This window comes from Lepisma saccharinum, chromosome 2, assembly GCF_977018435.1.
Source record: "Lepisma saccharinum chromosome 2, izLepSacc3.1, whole genome shotgun sequence".
In the NCBI taxonomy this organism is placed as follows: Eukaryota; Metazoa; Arthropoda; class Insecta; order Zygentoma; family Lepismatidae; genus Lepisma; species Lepisma saccharinum.
The window spans coordinates 19,045,665-19,067,283 of NC_139230.1; the positions used below are offsets into that span (position 1 = coordinate 19,045,665).

The 21,619-nt window shown below is 37.7% G+C and overlaps 1 protein-coding gene across 3 annotated transcripts in view; it reads right to left on the reverse strand.

The window, feature by feature from the left end:
* Positions 1-21,619, reverse strand: part of Ptp69D (Protein tyrosine phosphatase 69D) — a 130,757-nt gene that overhangs the window by 60,655 nt on the left and 48,483 nt on the right. For 2 of the 3 annotated variants that reach the window (XM_083117139.1, XM_083117138.1), the window contains exons 10-13: positions 13,697-13,777; positions 11,720-11,841; positions 5,357-5,503; positions 4,683-4,873 (exon numbers count right to left, since the gene is read on the reverse strand). In XM_083117139.1, the coding sequence (XP_082973265.1) occupies positions 4,683-4,873; positions 5,357-5,503; positions 11,720-11,841; positions 13,697-13,777 (541 nt within the window). The remainder of the gene's footprint in view (positions 1-4,682; positions 4,874-5,356; positions 5,504-11,719; positions 11,842-13,696; positions 13,778-21,619) is intronic. The other variant, XM_083117140.1, reaches the window with a different exon arrangement.

Consider the following 21,619-nt stretch of genomic DNA (forward strand, 5'->3'; position numbering starts at 1 on the left):
GTTTCATTCTGTTGCGGAAGGTCCATTCTTTGAAAAAAAAGCAAAAGTTCCAGTTTTCTCCCCAAAGTAGCTGGAGAAGAGGGTGCAAAGTCCACATTTTTATGATTTTTTCATTGAAATTCAGGGGATGCAGCCCCCGCCTGTAACCCCCCCCTCCCCCATGGTTGGGGCATCCAAATTTTACATGGTTGCATGCACTGATGTTCTGCCTGCAAAAGAAAAGTTATCCGAAGTAGATTGGTCCCATAGCGTCAGTTATAACAATTTTATGAATAATATGCAAATTGGCTAAGATTCGCTAGAGTTTTACGTTTTGCCTTATTATTCAAATTGTATTGCACCCACAAACATGAATCAAGTTTCATTCTGTTGCGGAAGGTCCATTCTTTGAAAAAAAAGCAAAAGTTCCAGTTTTCTCCCCAAAGTAGCTGGAGAAGAGGGGGCAAACTTCACATTTTTATGTTTTTTCATTGAAATTCGGGGGATGCAGCCCCTGCCCGTAACCCCCCCCCCCACGGTTGGGGCATCCAAATTTTACATGGTTGCATGCACCGATGTATTGCCTGCGAAACAAAAGTTATCCAAAGTAGATTGGTCCCATAGTGACAGAGTTATTACGATTTTTCTCCATTATGTATACGAATTCAAATTTCCCGCTCAAAGCCTCGGCGACACTGGGCTTACTTTCGTCAGACCGCGCGGCGTACTAAGGGTTAAAGTATGAAATACACTGTGAACTATACTGCACATGCATGCTGATGTTCTTCATTTGTATTTCTTCTAAGTTCAGGTGCATTTTTCTGCTGCACTTCTAAGTAACATAATATTATAAAGTTAATGTCAAATGCATGCTTGGGTGACAGATGTCACCCATGTGCTTAAACATGCAACAATGGAAGCAGTGTTATGTTCACTTCCATCACTAACAAACACCTGTGTGTCGTCCTCTTCCTTACTAACCCACCTCTGCATAACATTTGAATCTGCTTTGTGCTCTCTCTTCTGACAATTTGATATTTTTCTTGTTGTGTGTTCAGGCCCATGGATGATAAATGTCACCCTAGTATACTATTGGCATCAATTTTATAAGATTACATTGCTTAGAAATGCAACAGAACAATGAAGCTGAGCTTAGAACAAAGACAAAGAAAAAAAAAAGTTCCACTGCACAAAATCACTCATGTGCAGTATAGGTCATGTGTGAAAGGCAGGGCCGGCTCTACCGTACGTGCAACACGTGCATTTGCACGGGGCTGCAAAATGTATAAAAAATGGAAGCTGCATTATTTGAGGCAGTTTGGTCTTCTTGGGGCAGAGAAAATTCAAATTAAATCCATTTGCATATGAGGTATAAAGCAGAAACAGATAAGAAAAGCAAAGAGTAACTGCGAAAGAAAGAGGTGCCGAAAGTTTATATTAGTTGTCCTCTTACAAAAGCAGCTATTATTGTTTTGTCTGTGAAAATGGTAAGCAACGTCTACTGTATGTGTGTGGTGCTAATTTACGACGCTATCTATTATTTGATTGCGAGCCAGTCCACCAGTCCTCCGCCCCCACCCTCTGTTATCGAGGTTTGAGTTAAACTGACGTGTCGCATTCGGTAGTCTGAAATAGGGCTGCATTGTTCTTTGACGTGTTGATCGCGAAAGGTGGTGATGATAAGCACTGGTTTGTCAAGTTGTCGTAAGAGATTTAAAAATTATTTGCTGCATTTGTAATTGTCAGCTAAGGTATGTCTGATAGAAGGGGAAAAAAAAAACTATCGGGTGCAGAATATCTTAAACGCAAACGGGAAACGTAGTTTTTCGAAAATGAAGCTTATTAAAACTTATTTATGTTCCACAACGGGTGAATCGCTGTTAGAAGAACTTGCCATAATCTCAATTCAACATGGAAATTGGTCAAAAATTAGACTTTGGTTCTGTTATTCGCGAGTTTGCAAATAGAAAAGGTAGAAAAGTTCATTTGTAAGCTTTCCAACTTAAGGGGGGAGGAGTACAAAGTAAAAAGTGTAATCATCATGGATTACAAAGTGTACATAATTGTACATACATAGTTTATTGTAAATAGTGATGAAGTGAAGATACGTTACTTCATGTACAATGTTCTGGAAAATATACATAATTATGTACAGTATAAAATAGTCATGAAGAAATAGTGAAACAAAACAGGAGAGCTGAGAGTTCTGCACGTCGGCAGAAACTATGGTGAGTAAATGCAATAGATATTTTATTATTACTCCCTCTGCCCCTTAATTATTGTCCGGTATGCCAAAATGGTAACTTTTTATTTAGGTTCTTTTGGATACTTGATTGGCCAATTTGTACTGATCCTTGAGTAATAACGTTGTATGACACATTCCCGTGTTTCATTTACTTCTGTATACACCAATGTCACAGTTTGAATATCGTACAATTATTATGGGACAACAATCAAAAGTGTACCGGACAATTATTATGGGACAGAGGGAGTATTAGGCTTAAATATATATATATTTTTTTATTTATGAACAACTTATCTTCTCACATTATATATTCTTTCATGTTATTATGTTAAAAAATGGTTATACTATGCGAAATTGCCACGGATAACAACCTTAGTTGTTCATACATTAAATTTTCTTTGTACATATTTTGGGGTGGGGGTGGCAAGAAGTAAAATTGCATGGGGCTGCAAAATTCCTAGAGCCGGGGCTGGTGAAAGGCGAAAGATTGTACTTGAAGCCTTGGACTGGAGGAGGAAATCTTTTGAATTGCACTTCAACTGGAGCACCAAATACTATCAGCAGATAAAACTAAGAACACACTGTTTTTCCCACATTTTAAACACTTGTTTTTCACAATAGAAATCACATAGCATTTTAAAAAGTTATTATACTTATATTTACACACATTAGAAGAACTACAACCAACATTTGACAGACTTTCAACTTCATTATTTGAAACAAGTGAACAACGAGATACTCATTTAACTGGTGCTTTTGAACTGCACTATATGACACACGGGTTTAGAAGCGATATAGGGCGGAGTTACAAAGAGCGTGTCCTTGGCGACCAGCCAATAGCAGGAGTGCAACATTGTACAGTTAGGTTTGCGTGCAAGAAGTTCTTTATAAAACTCGCCACTTTAAGGTTCATCATTGCATGGGACACGACATTATGAACCTGACTGTCCAAGTCCCATGCATTTCCGTCGCCTACAGCTGGAGATATCATTTCTCGAAGAAACAAGGGGAACAGTGCGTTTCTACACACACTCAATAACCCTTCGTTTTCCTTCACTGTTCAGTAAGTTTTTTTTATTTGCCATCTTCTTAACCCCGCTGACTTGTGTCTTGGTAAAGCTATGGGTGTCAAATTTGGCTGAATATGAATAATGGCCCTTCATTGTCGTGGGCGTTTACGAACATTGCGAGTCTGAGTCACTTTCAGTTCAGCGTTTTCATAACAAGGGCGGTGTAAAATAATTGTACTCGTACGCCACAAAGAACAGTTGTGAGACGATTCAATATGGCCCTTATAGATTGATTAAATGTTAGTTTGTTTTCCTTTGCTTTTCTGCTACCTTTGGCTAATCGCAAAGATGAGGATGGATGATGATATGATGAAATTGATGAAGGGACACTTACCAACACTTATGCCCGAGCCGGGATTCCAACCCGGGACCCCTGGCGTCGTAGCATGCTGTGAAGTCCAGCCCTTATGTTCAATAGTTATGCAATAGTGTGTGTTCCGCGAGTGTTACTTAAAAATTTCACGCTGGCCCCCATGATGGAGTGGTTAGCATATTGCGTTACGACACCAGGGATCCCGGGTTCAAATCCTGGCCTGGACATGGGTTTTATGAATGTCCATCCATCAATTTCATCATATCACACATTCCCATCTTCGCAAATAGCCAAAAGTGACAGAAAAGTTAAATAAAATAAAGTAAATCAAATTAATAATATTAATAATAAACCTATTACAAGTAGTACAGGCACCATGGGTAAAATATTACGTTCACAAGACAGAAATCTAGTGCATTCTTGCTTCAAGGAATTGGCGTCGAAATAAGTGCATGCTGAAACAGTGTTTTCTCTGAGTCGGGAACTTATGGCTAAAGCGTGTGGGGTGTGTGTGCATACTGTGTAGCGTATTATAAAACAGGGTAACGTATCTACCACAGAAATCGGTGAACCCCTATTCAAATCTTCTGGGAAACATGTCAGAAAACAGAAACGAGAGTGATGATGATGGTCTTGCAGTTCCTCTATAATAAATACCTTCAGTACGAGTTTCTCTTATATGCTGCAGTGATATGATATAACCCTGTGTAGAACTCTTTACTATATATTTCATTGTTCTCAAATATCACGTGCATGCATTATATATAAAAAGCTGAATATTGGACACGGCGAAATCTCTGCGTTTCCTTTCCGCTAGCAGTTGGTTTGGCAGCAGCGCGATAGCACTGGCTGCATATTGGCTGAACTCATGTTAATTTTAAAAGCATACGCCGTATAGGTGACATCACATCTGACAAGATCGTACTTCAAGTCTGCATTTTAGACCTTTCAGACAGAGCCATAGTTCACAGTTGCAATCTTGCAATGAATACTGATGGGTGACACTGGTCCCCCATGTACCTCACAGAGTTGAGAAACTTTGATCTCATGCAATTTAAGTGTGCAAAGTACATACCTGTAACAGCAAATTGGTCCATTTCGCTCTGATACACGAGGAAGAAACAGTTTGAACATCCACCTTCCCTGCTCTTCAATTCGACCCCAATTAAAACGAGTAAGCTTATCTTTATCAGGTACAGTAGGTGGCATCTCACATCTAACTCTAGCTTCCTCTCCGTTGTGACGGCCTCTTGTAACACCCAGTACCTATGGAAAGAACACACAAAAATATACAAATAGTTTTGTAGCAAGAAAGGAAGGCATGTTAACCTTTATGTGACAACTTTTCACAGGATTTTTGACATTAAAGCAAGAGAAGTATGTGTGTATACAAGATTGAATATCAAGCTCACATTTCAATCTTGGAATACAAATTCTCAAATGATAATCACAACTGTCAAGTAGAACAACATTAGTTTGGAGAAAAAGAAAGTTTATTTGAATTTTAAAGCTGGTTGCAGAAAACTTGCTATGTTCATGAAAAAACAACTTCATTGAATAATTAATTCAATCTTTCACAGAAATGAATAATATACAAGTCATTAACTTGCTGTAATGTTTAGATAAAATTATCATGGAACAGTTATCAGTCATCTTTGAATTAAAACAAACATACCAAAAGATAATTTTGCAACATGGAACTAATCATGTTTATACTAATGATTTTAGTAATACTTATATTGTACTTACCGTTATAGTGTAATTTGTATTTGAAGGAATAGCATCAAACCTAGCAGTACGTACTTTGCCATCGACATTCTTTACTTTTGGACCATATGACATTACCACAAAAGATCCTTTTTCATCTTTATAACCTGCATCTCCTTTTATGGTAACCTATAAACAAGGTGAAAATATTCAGATCACAGGAAAACAGTTGTTTTAATAACATTTGTGAATAAAGATGACAAATCAACAAGTTCTTAAAAAAATACAAAAAACAGATTTTTAGATTCTCCATATCATATAATTTACCTTGATGCATAAAAATCACATTGTATGGAGGCTTCAGTTGCAAGCTGGGTCTAAACAATGCCGACACCTTTTTAGCATGTAACACTGCAGATTCCAGTGTGTGCTTCAAGGACCAGAGTTCGATATAAGTGCACTTGAAAATAAATTTACTTTAATTCCAAAGAGGAGCATTTCTACTATACCGCGTTTGGTAGAACCTGTCCCGCTTCCCGCGCTAGGGAGCGCTCAACAGTTTCCGTGCTGGGGAAAGTCAAAGCCAGGCAGCCAATTAAAATACGCAACGTCGCAACAGCGTCTACGTAAACGCCTCTCTTCTAGCTTTCATTCGCTCCTCGCTGCCCAGCAGACGATTTTTTCCTCGTTTCTCATTGACACCGAAACTGTTGAGCGCTCCCTAGCGCGGGAAGCGGGACAGGTTCTACCAAACGCGGTATAGTAGCGTATGATTTTTTTAAAAAATAATGACACTATATTACAAATGATGACTGGACACCTCCTAAACTGTAAGGAGGATCGCCCATACATCATCAATACACATTATGAGCCACTAGAATGACTTATGAAGGATAGTGAGTGTGCTGTAGACATGTATACCACTGCCAGCAGTGAAAATGAGCAGACAATGCAAGCTCAGTGTGGCTGAATGGGGTATGATTAGGGATGTGCCGAAGCAGATTACAAATGTATGAAAATCAGCAGAAATTGACATATCTGTATCGGATTCGGCAAAAATCCGATATTTCAACCGGTACAGATTATACTAGATTTGGTTGGTTGATTTGGTGTTTTAAGTCCACTTTATGCACAGTAAGGCTAATCTGGACTGCACCTACAGTTTAAAGTGGGATCCGAACCACTATGTGCCTCCACCGGGTATCGAACCCGGGACCCCTTGATTACAAGGCGACGGCTCTACCACTGTGCCATCGGGGAGGCCCACAGATTATACTGGAGTTTTACCTTCTAATAAGTTTTATATTCTAGTTTCGTAAGATTTATTGAAAATTTGGTTATGATTCGTCATTATTGTAGAGTTTTTGTAATAAAATTATTGCAAACTCTCATTCAGAGGATCAACCTAACTATAAATCGGAAATAAAACAGTACATTGCTGAACCAGGATCTGCTGTTGTATTGGAAATTCAAAAATGAGTATTCAAACCTGAAGCAAGTGCTGAGAAAATACTTGGGCATACCTGCTGCATCAGTATTCAGTGATTGAGTGTTCAGTGTTGCTGAACAGTTTTGCGATAAGAGAAGAAGTAGGTTACTTCCTGAAGTGCTTCCAAATCTCGTATTTCTGAAGTTGAATCTGGCAGAACAGGAATTCATTTTGCATTTCAAAGAACTGCTTGTGTACTAATGTTAAATCTCTAGGTTCGTATAACCTTTTGTAGATGCAAATGTACATTCGCATCTCTTGAGAATATATATGTATATACATATGATATGCAATAGAAATGTACATACCAAATTTATTTTTGTCATGCAGAAAATAACATCCCATTTCTGTTTAATAATTTTATGTATCGGAATCAATTAAATATCGGCATCGGTATCGGTTAAAAAAATTACCGGTGAGTACATCGGCATTGGCAAATTTTCAGCTTCGTCACATCCCTAGGTACTATTATCAGTGCCCACCAATTTGGGTATTGCATACATGAGATTTCGAACAGGTTCCAGATACCACACACAACTGTCAAGTGATGTAGTGTTGAAATGGAAATGTGAGGGTGTGATAAAACCACATTCGCAACCCTGGAAGAAAAAAAAATTACTGACAGAGACCAGCGAGTGCTTCAAAGTGTAGTCAAGTCAAACCGTATCATGCCGCAGGCGTAAGTTGAACCTAGGACCCAGGCATCATAAATAAATAAACTAATCATGGATAAAAAGGGCCCCGCTGAAGCATTGAAAAAGAGATTCTTAAAGGCTAATTATGACAGTGACCTTCAGCGAAGTTGGAAAACAACTGCTGACATTGCATTAGGCCGTCACAGTATGTCCAAGCGTTCAACTCCCGTCGCCAGATCTTCCAAAACAGTTCACTGATCTCTGTTAGCAATGGACACTCGCCATCACGATTGCTAATGGAGTCTCATTCAGCAATACATAAAGAACGCTAACTAAGTGTCTTTTTTCTGTTTCCCTCTGGCCAACCATCATTTTCGGCCAGTACTATATGTCAAAAACACAAACTCGCAGTGTAACATTGGGAAAAAGTTTTTTTTCTGACCAAGACTTTAACAATTTTCAACTTAAATTTCTGCCACTAATGTTTTTATTTTTTGGAACTTATGTGTATCAAATAAACAGACAATGGTTTTTTGGGAGTAACTCGTTCCATGTACATATATCAAATATTTCCATTTTTCTTTCTTTGTGTACGATATTTAAAAATTTCATTGCTTGTGAACCCTTCAGTTCTCTACTTTTGTATCTTATTGCATGATTTTTTTCTCAGTTTTTTTTTAGGTGATATAGACATCACTCCCGTTAAAGGTGTATAAACAATCTCCGTGTTTTCCGAACGATGCGCAATGGAACTACCCTTGCCCAGGAAGCGAGGATACCTTTTATCTTCAGTGTTATAGTCCTTTCGTGTGCTCCGTGTGTTAAGTGCTTCAGCGCGTGCCGAGTGACATGTGATAAATAAGTTCATCGTCAGCGCTGACACGAGAGATTGCTCTGTCAGCACCACCAGATTCATCAGACGCACCCATTAGTCTCGCGAATGGCAAATCGGTTCAGTCTGTAACCCACCAGGTTTAGATTTAGGCTCTGCATGAATTTGTGTTGTGTTTCTTTTTTGGTTGTATACCAAAAAATCTTGCTCAAGATAGGGACAGATGGAAGGCCTGTGTTGCTGCAGCCATGAACCTTCGGGTTTAAGAAGGCTAGAGAGTTAGTTAGTTAGTTAATACCAATTTTGCCTTTTTGTTTATTCTCTGTTTTTTTGTTCAAATACACTATCTTCTATCCTTGACTGGACAGATGGGTACCCGTGACTATTTTCTTTTAGGCAGCAGGTTTACAAAATAATTAACTTCCCTACGTGAATCCAATTTTTGGCCCCAGACCAGTGTCCCGTATCACGCCGCAGGCGAGAGTCGAACCTAGGACCCGGGCATCATAAATAAATAAGCTAATCATGGATAAAAAGGGTCCTGCTGAAACATTGAAAAAGAGCTTCTTAAAAGCTAATTACAACAGCGACCTTCAGCGAAGTTGGAAAACAACCGCTGACATTGCATTAGGCCGACACAGTATGAAAATCAGGAAATCAGTACTTTTCCCTCAGATTCGCCGTTGCCAAAGGATGCGATCAAGTCAACCGTCTTAACGGCTGATAGTTCGAATTTTATTTAAATAGGTCGCATGAGAAAATATCTTTCTTAGTTGTCTCCAGTTTTCCATCAGATGAAGTAGTTACAAAAGAACTCAGTTTCTAGTTGCTTTCAGTTTACATTGAATCCAGTTATCACGAGAGCTCCACAGTTCTCATAAGTTTAGAAAAAGGAGTGAACGAACAATCGGGAAGTTAAAGTTTATCATTTAGAATATCGGTCTACGAAAGTACATAGTTTGGAGCCCAGAGCTGCTCCCTCGTCCGTTTTATTACAGAGTAGGGCCGCATCCCAACGAGGACCAGCGGAGAAGAGATTGCTGCAGAACTACAGGTAAACAAACAATCCTTATGTCTTTCCTTACCCTGCCTGTTCAGTCAAAGGTAGTGTTTTTAAATAGATGTCAGTGTGCTCTTATTTCACGGGACTAGTCCCCTTGCAGTTTGAGTGTAGACATCGCTCTCAGAGCTATCCCCTTTTTCTTACAACGTTCCTCTCGCTTAGCAAGCAAGTGGCTAAAGGCTGTCATAAGCCTATCGACGATCCCCCAAATATTTGGTCTTTAGACGAAACCAACAGGCTTCATTAGTATAGGGAGTGATGCCTGTACTCGTACCATCCAGTGAGAGGTAGGTGGTGGCAATAGAATTCCATGGAGAGAGCTGCAGCACATAAGCCAATGATTACTACCCAGAGTCGGGCACGTTGATTACAGTGGTGCAAAGAACATCACCAATGGATCCTAGAACAATGGAAAAACATCCTGTGGAGTGACAAATCACACTACATATTGTAGCGATCTGATGCCAAGGGAGCAGTTTTTACGGAGTGTATTATTCCCACCATGAAATTCGGCAGGGGTGGAATCATGGTATGGGGTTATTTTTCATGGGATGGTGTTGGTTTCCTGATTTTGGTGCCTGAAACCCTGAATGTAACTCTGTGCTCCCCACCTTGTGGTAACAGTTGCTCCTTACACTTTCAGCATGACAACGTGTGCATCCATAAAGCAAGGGCAACAACAGAGTGGTTTGACAACATGGGGAGTAAATGAACTCGACTGGCCACCTCAGAGCCCTGTTCTCAACCCCATTGAACATTTGTAGGTTGTGATCCAAACCAAAAACCACCACCAAGCTGTTCAGAATTTTGCAGGAGGAATGGAAGAGACTACTGGTCGACATTTACCACAACCTGATAGAAAGTCTTACTTGAAGGGTGAAGGCTGTGATAGTGGCGAACAGCAGACCTAGCCCATACTGACACCAGACTAGCTCCAGGTAAGCACATTCCTATGGGTGTCCTGTCATTATTTGCAATATAGTGTATGTGTATTAAAGAATTACAGTGGAACCTCGATTTCAGTTTTTCAGACCAAACTGAAGAAACCTGAAATGCAGAAAGATGTAAAACTGGGGAGAACCTTATAACATTTTGCTCAATTGGGATGATAAAAATTGAATGTATAATGTGCGAAAATGTAAACTCTGGGAACACAAAATTGGGGTTCCATTGTTCGATACATGGGTCAATCAATAATTATCCGCACATTTTTATAGTTTTCCTTAGGTTGGCTATACTGCTTTCTGCATACTCACATCCATAGAGTGTGCATTTGTCACTACTTTCGCCCATACTTGACCTTCATCACTAATTTTCTTATGTCGATGTTGCATACCATGGCACTGTTCATTTGCAGTGAAGAAAAAACAGCAAGCAGCAGTCCATTTTTTGTGGTATGAAGGTGTATCAGAGGTCATATCCGTTCAAGGCTTGTATCACAATATGGGAGACTAATGTGCAGATGACTTAGCAACTTAATCAATAGTCACTTGTCGGATTGTCAGAATAATTGCAGGGAACTGGCTCCAATTGGTCTTTCACAACTATGTTTAGTTCGGATGGTCAAATTGCATGTCAGAGGCAGTTCAGACTTTCACCAGAATTTCCCCTGGATTCGTCCTGACTGAGCATAGTTCACCATCTTTCGGGTCCCAGCAACTTGGCTCATAGGTACAACTCCTGCACCCGGAGGTGGGTGATCATCCAGAGACTGCACGAGGGCTCTTCGTTTGGCACCTTCCTTAGACTCCGGAGCACCTCAATTGGTCTTATCACTTTGTCTACACTTTCAGGTTTAGCTTTTCCTTTAGACTTGCCCACACACTAGACTCCTTGGTACGTGTTTCAAGATGGGTTGAATGGGCCACTCATTTAATGCCACATGGGGCCTGGGACTCACAGGTCACCCCCTCCCATGTTGCCATCAGCAGAGGATATGAATGGGCAGCCTGCTTCTTCCTATGTGCTCAACACTTGTCCAACTGTTTTTGAACTTCTCAATCCATTCAAATATACTTTGTCATGGTACAGAACTTCCCTATATTGTAAGGCAAGCCTTTGGTGGTATCCAGCCTCTTGCATACCTTCAGAACACAAAAAATTGATCACTACTTGCTATTTTCTTTCGTGCAAACTGAGTGTGCAGCTGCCATGTTCACCCTGCAAAACAAGAAAAGAAAGCCAAATATGCACTTTAGGAACAACAAATGCACACAATAGACATGCACCCTCAGAAAGCAGTAGAGCCAACCTAAAGAAAATTACAGCAAAAGTGCAGATAATTACTGACCAACTCTCATAAATACAAATACATAACTAAGTATAAAAAACATGAGTTAAGTGAAGTAATAATGTTTCTAAAAAGGACACAAAATATTCAACTCACATTATAATGAACAATCTTTCCATTAGTTTGAACTGGAGGCTCCCATGTCACAAATACAAAACTGTTGTGGCTGATGTTGTCAAACTTACATGAGGCAGTCACATTTTGAGGAGGGCCTGATACTATAATAAAAGAGAAATTTAATCAGTATTACATAATAAGGCGAACAACAAATATATCAGCAGATATAATAGTTGTGGGATGTTGAAAAGAATCAATCAGCTTTAATAAATGTAGTGATCAAATTCAAGTAATAAATTTGACATGTTCATCTACATGTATGTGGTATTATTAAATAGTGACACTTTTGACCCATAATATGGTGTTTATAAGCCGCAATGTGTATTAATGTTCCATCTCCTGTCTCCAGATGATCTTGTATGAGTGATAAGTTTATGAAGTATGTTATTCAAGATATTAGACAAGTATGTATATAGTAGAGGTGAGGCAAATTAATCTGCTTATAGTACCAATTATTGGCTAATATTGGTTAGTGAAGTTTTAACAATATGATATTTTGATAACTTGCTGTAGTTTGCTTCACAATTTTGTCAGTTCAATTTTGTTCTTACGCATATACAAGCAAGGTTCATGTAACTGGTTCATACAAAAATGTATTGATAAGGAGAAACCACTGGAGCCAAGTGATCAAATGTATTATTTAAGGAAATGAATCATTTAGGTTCTGAACATTATAATTTCCATTTTTGTATCAGATAAAAATGCAGTATATGTCAGAAGAAATTCGAACTCGAACATTAATAAATGCAAAAATTATGTAAGTCATACTTAGTTCTACATTGATCATAATAGAGATATTTGGAAAGAACATAGACATCTATTCTGACATGAGTGTCCATTCTGATCTTTACACTGCAAAGGCATCTAACTGGTACAATTGAGGAAAACATTTTTAAAAGACCTTCCTCAGGAAAAAGAATATCACAAAAGAAAAGTGAACTGGTTCTTTTCCAGAGGAAACCTTAGAAGTGGAACAACTCTCTGTAACCTCTTCTTAATCATGGTTCTGAAGTTTATACAAGTAGAATAACTTTTTTTCATCATGTTGTAATTAGAAGTTTTTACAATGTAACAACATGTACATTCCAACATATACCATACTATGGATACAATTTGTAAAATACCGACATCACTGAATAGCAACATTTGGATACTGACTGTGATACCTTGCAAATGTCATTAACAAATGAGAGTGTAATAGTTACTCCTGTATGTTCATGTGCTTATCCTGGTCAAGATGGGTGATCACCGAATTGTTTTCACCCTTGTAGTTCAGGAAGTTTTAACAAACAAAATTTAAATCAGTAGACTGTTGGTATTATCAAATTTTGGCAATTCTATATACAGTATGACTGCACAATCATGTTACTTTATTTACTACCTTTATGAATATTAAGATATAATACATACCTTTAAATATATAAAACTAAATTTTTAAATATGTAGTTAATTTTTGTAATGGAAAGAAATCATCAGTAAAATATTAAGGTTGTGAATGAGACATTCACATATAATTTACTTAATATATTTAATCGCATTGGTAAAATATCAGTTACTGATATCAGCAAATTTTATATCAGTTTCATATCAGTCTATCAGTAGTTATTTAAATATAGCATTCCAGATAATATGCATATCAAACAATTCTCCAAATATGGAACTTGCTGATATGTCATTCAACTTGCAAAAATGTTTTGCCAACTGTAAAATATTGCATCTGTAGTAATGTATGGATGTACTAGGATCTCCAAGTGAAGATGAAATGGTTAAAATGATGAAGTCAAGCTCTGGAGGGGATATTGTAAACCACTGAACCTTGTAAATATTACTTTCGAAAAAGAGATGTCAACTTAACAACTATAGCAAATACGAAGATACCAAGTGTAATGAAACTTTCATTTTGTAAAGCGTGTCATTATTATTAAATAAATTAACTAGTCTTGAATACTGACTTACTATTGCGGCGCCATCTTTTCAAAATTTTATGATCATTAGCTCCTCTAGAGAGAGATAATGAAAGATCAGCATCTACTATTCCTGAAATATTATCGAAACATAAGTTGAATTAGAACTATTGTTGTAAAAAGTGTGTAAAGAGACTTTTGCGTTTTTGTAGCACAAATAAGGAAGTCCAGCAAGCCAACAATTTAGTATTTCCATATTGCCAGGAGTTGTTGCAGAAGAATGATGTGTTCCAGAGAAATACAATGTTCGCTGATCACCAGATACATACAGTATATGGCGAAGTAAGCCAAGCAGACAAAGTAAGCGGAAGTAATGTTATTGAATAGCTTTGCAAAGAACAAAAAATTACTGAAAACAACAACACAATACAAAACCATGTCACAGATACACCAACAGAACTTGAAGCTGTAGCTGATCGTGATATAACAAGTTTCATTTACATTGTTCCTTATTAACAATCCGATGGTATTACCACATGGATAGATAAGACCAAGTTACAGTACTTCCAACTGTAGCCATTATCCTGAATTCCTTCTGGAATTCTCTCCTTTTTAATTTTCTTACTAAAGAAATAGTGGCAATAAACTGGTATAAAATTATTGCTGACACAACTACAACTGTTGACACAAAAAAATAACCACATGAATATGTAATTATATAGTGTGTTTAAATTACAAAATTTATTCATAATTCCTCTTGTATATCAGAGATCACTGGTTAGTATTAGTGACATCATGGTAAACATGGGAGTGCCCACCTTTAGATATAATAATTATTTCTCAGTAAATAAATTTCAAAAATAGTGTCAGACTGACAAAAGTTGAAAATTATTCACTAGTTTTGAGCATTGTACTCTTTGTTTCTTTACTGAATTGGTTTATTTTACTTCGATTTTCTCTGTCACTTTTGGCTAATTGCAAAGATGAGGATGAGTGATGATATGATGAACTTAAGGGACATTTGCAAAGAATGCTTGTGGGATTTGATACTCAAACACCTGGTAACATAGCATGCTGATAACTACTCTGCCACGGAGATCAGTCTGACCATTACACAAAAGTATGACAGGATACATATATTTATTGAAAATATGTTGCACACTCAGGAAAGTAATTCATCACATATACCTATGTGTGTATATAAACATAAATGGATACATAGATATAGCGAATATTTATTTTTAGCTTAAAGAAATCATCCCAAACATCAACAAGAACCAAATAATGGGACAATACAGAACTCTCAATCATACACAAACTACAAAATATTAGACGTTTTACACATCTTGCCTCATCAAATAACAACCAAGGTTATTCCTATGACTTTCTTGACATAGCTGCCAAGTTTGTGTTGCATAAGCCCTTCATCTGATCAAAAGTATGTGTTGTAGCATGGCATCAATTAGTTAGTCTTTATAATTTTAGGACATCACATTGCAGTATCTTACTGAACTAATATCCAGAATATCTTACTATTTTCTGATCCTAGCATATTTGTTAAGACATACATGTGGATAAGTTACATATTATTAAGCCTCACTTAGACATAGCTACATTTACATTGCATTACATTTCCCAAAAATATTATCATATTTCCTTGTTAATTTCAGTGCAATGGATTTCATATACAACAACGAGACAAGTCTGCAATCAAATAGAAAAAAAAGTTATCCCAAGTTGGACACAGGACTCCTTGGTTGAGTCAACTACTTACCTTCTGATTACATAAAAATATTCACATAAAAATTATATTCATGGAAACCTCAAACCAAAAAGGAAAAAAAATTGGAAAAAAAGTTAAAAGTATAAACTGTCTCTACACACATCAAAAATGGGTTCAATCGCTGGTTAAAATCATGTGGATCCAGAATCGTTTCTGAAATACAGGCAGTCTTGACATGTTTATATATCTTTTTCCAAATAAGTGTTGAAATCCATTAGGTTTTTACATATGTAGCTAGCCAAAAGTCACCGGACAGCCAAGTGAACGTGGCGGTAGTGTCATGGTCTGCGGCTGCTTACCTGGTTTGGGCTCGGGCCATTAGTTTTGGTCAATGGCAACATGAACAGTGGTGTCTATGAGGAAAAGTTTGGAATGGGCCAATTTCTCTACCAGCCGCTGTCCATAAACCAGGGTCCATTGCATCATGGTTTGAGGAGTCAGGTGGATGTGCTTAGCTGGCTTGCTCAAAGTCCTGACTGCAACCCCTTAGAACATCTTTGGGATGAACTGGAGCGTCGGTTGCGTGCCACACCCACTTGACCGAAAACCACCCATGAAGTATTCACGAGGCTACGGGACAAATGGAAAAAAATTCCACCAGAAATATACCAGAACTTAGTGGAAAGCCTGCCTCGAAGAGTAAATGCTGTAATAGCAGTTACCTGGCTGGCATCTTTGGAATGAACAGCACTGGTGTCCGGTGACTTTTGGCTATATAGTGTATTTCTCACTTTTCATTGCAATGAGTTTTCTGGGATGGGTGGTTGGCAGGAGATGCAATACATTCTTTAAAGTCCACACAAAGAAAAGAAAAAAGCCTATATATCGTCATGTGACAGCCAGAACATAACTCCAAAAAAAGCAGTGTTTGATTTATTAACGTATCTACTCACTTTGAAGAGCTCTATTTGGAATCCGGTCATGTATCTCATCTCTTTTCTTTAGCGGTAAAGTGGAGTCATATATATAATTATTATTATTATTATTATTTAAGAAATGTTGATCTAACTCCAAATAGAGCTGTTCAAAGACAGTAGATACATTAAAAAACTGAACACTGCATTTTTTTTAGTTACGTTCCTCTGCTTCTCATGTGATGATATAAAGGAGGGGGGTGAACAAAAGGAACAAGAGCAAATGTAACTAAAGACTAGGAAATAGGAAACACCCATACACACACTGTTGTTGATATGGGCTGCTGCTGTAAAATATACAAATGCTTCCTTTCTAGTGAATGTAACCTATTTTCTACTTTTCAATGATAATTAGATGAAATTCATGAAGGAACACTCAATGCACTCTGCCACCGACATAGCTATAATTCACTCCATCATAAGGTAAGGTGAAAGGCAAAGTTCAGCATGCATATAGCACAGTGCCATGGAGGCACATTTAGGGGAAGTTGGGATAGGGCCCCACACATTCTTGATCTTGGCCATTTTGGAGGTAATGTGATCAGCACCACTCACCTTTACCCCCCCCCCCTCCATTGCCCCCAACTCCCTCATCATAAAGAAACAATAATAATATTTTCTCATGCAAGCGATAAGAACTAAATACACAAGAAAAGTTCCATACAGCATATAAACCACAAGTACATCTCTCTCAGGAGTTCAAGCCTTCTCCTTGAATTACATGTAAAAGCAATTACCTCCACCTACTCCTCCAAAGATATGTTGAACAAAGTTACCTTAAAGTTTGAGCTAAAGATTAGCATCCAAGCATATGAGAGTAAAACACAGTTTCGAAGCTGCTGCATATTCATCGTTCCCCTCGCAGAGGAAGAAAAGCTTTCCTTTAAAATGTTATCACAATTATGACTGTGTGCATGCATATTGATTTTGATATGAAAATGACTGTTACTTTAGGAAGATCTGTTAAATGCTGTGTGTTTCAGTAAATATAGTAGTAATAGATAGATATTAATGGCAAAGAACTTGGATGTGACTATCAGGGGCATGGGCTTTATCTCTGTACCTTCCTTATCAAACTAAAAAATAAATAAATAGGAAAAAAAAGAGCAGAGTTGATACCAGATTGAATTGATACAGATATGCTTACCATTTAACACCAATGCCAATATCAATAATTGAAGCAATTCAGAGTGGTTCAGAATATTTATATTTTTCCACCAGAATTACAGTGGAACCTCAATTTTAAGTTTTTGAGGCGACCAAGCTGAAAAAACTTACAATATGGGTAAATGTAAAATCAAGGAAAATCTTGTAACATTTTACTATGTTGGACCATCAAGATATGTATAATTAGGGAAAATGTAAAATCAGGGTTCCACTGTATACCGTATCAATTTCTCAAGAGTTTTGCTTAAAAATAGTCATAACTGCTCATGAGCAAATTTACTCCCCCCACAATGTCTTTTGCAGAAAGACTACCAGTAAGAGCTTACCATGCACAAGGAGTGGGAATAAGGCCAAGGGGGAGACCAAGATGTTGGTGGAAAGAGCAGTAAGCGGAGAGTGTTAGGAGAAGAGGACAAGATTGGAACACCATGGAAAGAGAGGAGTGGTGGAAGACCAGGAAAAAATGGAGAGGCTTGACTTCTATGCCGACCCAGCCAGAGGGAGGAAACGGTGGAGGATGATGATGATGAATTTTTTGCATGAATAGTAAAAAAATAAACATTTTGCATATTTCTGAAGACCACTCCCGGTGAGCAATTCATTGCCTCGGACCACACCCCCGTGCATGCCGAAATCCAAGTCCCTGGAAAAGCCCCCAGGCCCTCCCCCTCCTCCAGACCTGTCTACAACTGGAAAAGAGTCAACTGGGAGGAACTTTCCCTTTTCACCAGCCTCATTCCTTGGACAATGATGGACCCCCTCCCCGCGGAAGAAGCAGTGGATTTCCTCGTGGACTGTGTGCAGGCTGTAATTAAAGATCACGTGCCCCTAAGGAAAACAAGAACATCCCGATTCCCTGTGTGGTATACTGAAGAGACTAAGCTTACGCTGAAGAACAAAAAGAATGCGTGGATCCTGTGGAAACAAATTCCGAACGTTCATACACTGAACACTTTTACTTACTTAAGGAAGTATAGCAAAAACTTAATTCAAAGGGACTATAATAATTATATTCAAAGTGTAACAGAAAGTGCTGCTAAAAATCCTAAAACATTCTGGACGCTAATTAACTCACGCCGGCAACATGACCGTATTCCCCTTCAAGTCTCCTGGAACGGTAAGTCTGCTACAAAGGATGAGCGTTCATCACTTTTTAACTCGTACTTCCATAGTAACTTTACAAAGAATGCTGCTACCACACTACCGGAAGTCAGGTCCATTATTCCTTACACACTCTTTCAAATCTCAACTAACTGCAATGAAGTTCAAGAATTATTAAAATCTGTTTCAAGTTCCAAAGCTACCACTCCTAATGATATTCCTGCGATATTTCTGAAACATTTAGCCCATATTTTATCCAAACCAATAAGCACAATCTTTAATAAATGCTTCTCCGAAGGTGTGTTTCCTTGTACATGGAAGCAAGCAAATATAGTCCCTATCCTCAAACACGGAAACAAAACTCATGTCACTTCCTATCGGCCGATTTCCTTACTTCCTGTACTTGCACTGCTAGCTGAAAAAATCATTTCTAATCGTATCCTTGCACATGTTTCTCCGTTTCTCTCTCCCACTCAACACGGTTTTCTCCCTCATGCTTCCTGTGATACAAACCTTGCTTGCTTGCTTACCAAAGCAGTTAACTGCCTGAATGCCAAGCAAGACATGGATGTCGTATACTTAGACTTTTCCAAAGCCTTTGACTCTATCTCTCACACGCAACTCATCCACAAATTATCGAATAGATTCAATATTCACGGAGCTCTTCTTAAACTACTTTCATCTTACTTGCACAACAGAAAGCAAAAGGTTATCGTATCTGGTTGCTCTTCGTCGTGGCTCCCTGTAGTTTCCGGTGTGCCCCAAGGAAGTTCTCTGGGGCCCCTGTGTTTCTCTCTCTTCATGGATGACATTCACGAATATATTTCTTCCGAATGTTCAGTATTATTGTATGCTGATGACTGCAAATTATTCCGAAACATTACCTCACCTCAGGACACATGCTACATCCAAGACAATCTCAAACACATTGAACGCTGGTGTCAAGACTGGAATCTCAAATTAAATCCGGATAAATCTGTTGTCATGAGGTTTACCCTAAAATCCAATAACACAGTGCCATCCTACAAGTTATGCAACCAGGTTATTCCGTTCGTACGACAGCACAAGGATCTTGGTGTCATTTTTGATAGCAAACTGACTTTCAACCATCACATAGACTACATAACTTCGAAAGCGATGAAAACACTGGGACTAATTTACAGATTTACAGACATAACTCACGTTTCTGCCCTCAAAACCTACTTTACAATGTGTGTTGTTCCTATTCTTGAATATGGCTCCTGTATTTGGTCAATGGCATGTGAAAGCAATTTAAAGAAAACAAACAAAGTAGTAAGTTTCTTCGTCAGAATAGTCAAACACAGATGCCCAGCCCTTGCAAACTTCTCCAAACAAGAAATTCTATCCACTCTACAAATTCATGACCTTTCTCTTCGCCGTCAACTCTCAGATTTAACACTACTCTTCAGAATCATTAATGGACAACTTTTCACCAGCGAACTCTTGCCACTTCTTAATATCAGAATCCCACGTCCCAACAGTAAATGCAACAACTTCTTTTACATTAAATCTTCAAGGCTATCCTTAGAACAAAGATCACTTCTCTACAGGCTACAAACCATTTACAACTCATTAAAAGACGCTCCGGGCTTCCATTTATCAAAGCAGACTTACAGAACGGCGTGCATAAAGCAGCTGAAGTATAAATAATATTATTCTTGATCTAGTTGTTATTATTCTTGTTATATATGTATATGTGTGTGTATGTGTCCATCTTATTATTTTGTTTATTTCTTTTCCGGTTGATATCCTGATGTAAAATGGATTTTTCTGTATTCAGGACTTTTCAAATAAATAAATAAATAAATAAATAAATTAATACAATGCAAAAGTGCCGCTTACATTTTTATGGATGCAGCAGACATCTCAACTCCTGAAAACTATCAACAGATATTGATGATTAAATTTCAACCCATACCAATCCATACTGATACAACAATATCAGTACCGGCTCAGCCCTAAAAGAATTTATAGAAATATGAGTTATGACTAGGGGTGAGCTGATACCAATGCTGTTGTTTTGGTATTGACCAATACCAGTTGTATTAGCATAGGAAAGTACAGTGGAACTTCGATTTTACATTTTTTCAGGGGACCAGACTGAAGAAACTTAAATACGGGAAAATTTAAAATCTAGGAAAATTTTATAACACTTTGCTATGTTTGATCAAGATTGAATGTATAATGCGGGAAAATGTAAAATCCGGGAACGTAAAATCGGGGTTCCACTGTATTAGTTGAATACCGGTTGATACTTTTCTGGCATTTTGGTCTTTCGCAGAGTCCACAAAAATGCCACAGACAATCTATTATCCTGGAAATTATGCAAAATTATTAGTTTCCATTTATTTTTCATTAATATTGTGTGAAAAACAGTATTTTGTGATTACACATTCTAATATTCTGTTAAAATTCTTGGATATTTTGAATCAAAACTATGGTAAATTGATGCTTGTATTTGGAATATAATATTAATATTAATAAATATTTTGCACAACTTTTAATTGTCACAATTTTCAAGCATTGGTGTTTGTATCGGTTGGAATCTGTAAGAGTATTGGTTCAAAGTGGTATCAGCTTAGTTCTAATTATGACCTTGTTGTTTATGATGGGTTTGTAAGAAAGAGCAAGTCTTGAAAAACACAATTTACTGAACTGTCTAAACTTAAATGTCAGTTCTGTAAATGTGGCTCAACTTCAAAATGGTGTGCCAAAATTACCATTCAAAAATGAACATGGCAACACTTCAAAATATCAGGAGTTAAGGGTGCCAAAGCTACATCATCACCTTTAACAACCAATTTAGTCTAAGTATCTACATAAAGAATTAAGAATTTTTGAAAGAACACTACATTTATATTAGTAAATTGTGTATAGAGAGAAATGTTGTAGAACTGGAAATAAAGAAAGTTCAAAACCAGGCCTTCACAGTCATTCTTGTATACATTTCCTTGCAATTTGCCAAGAATTCTAATTGTAGTTACAGTGG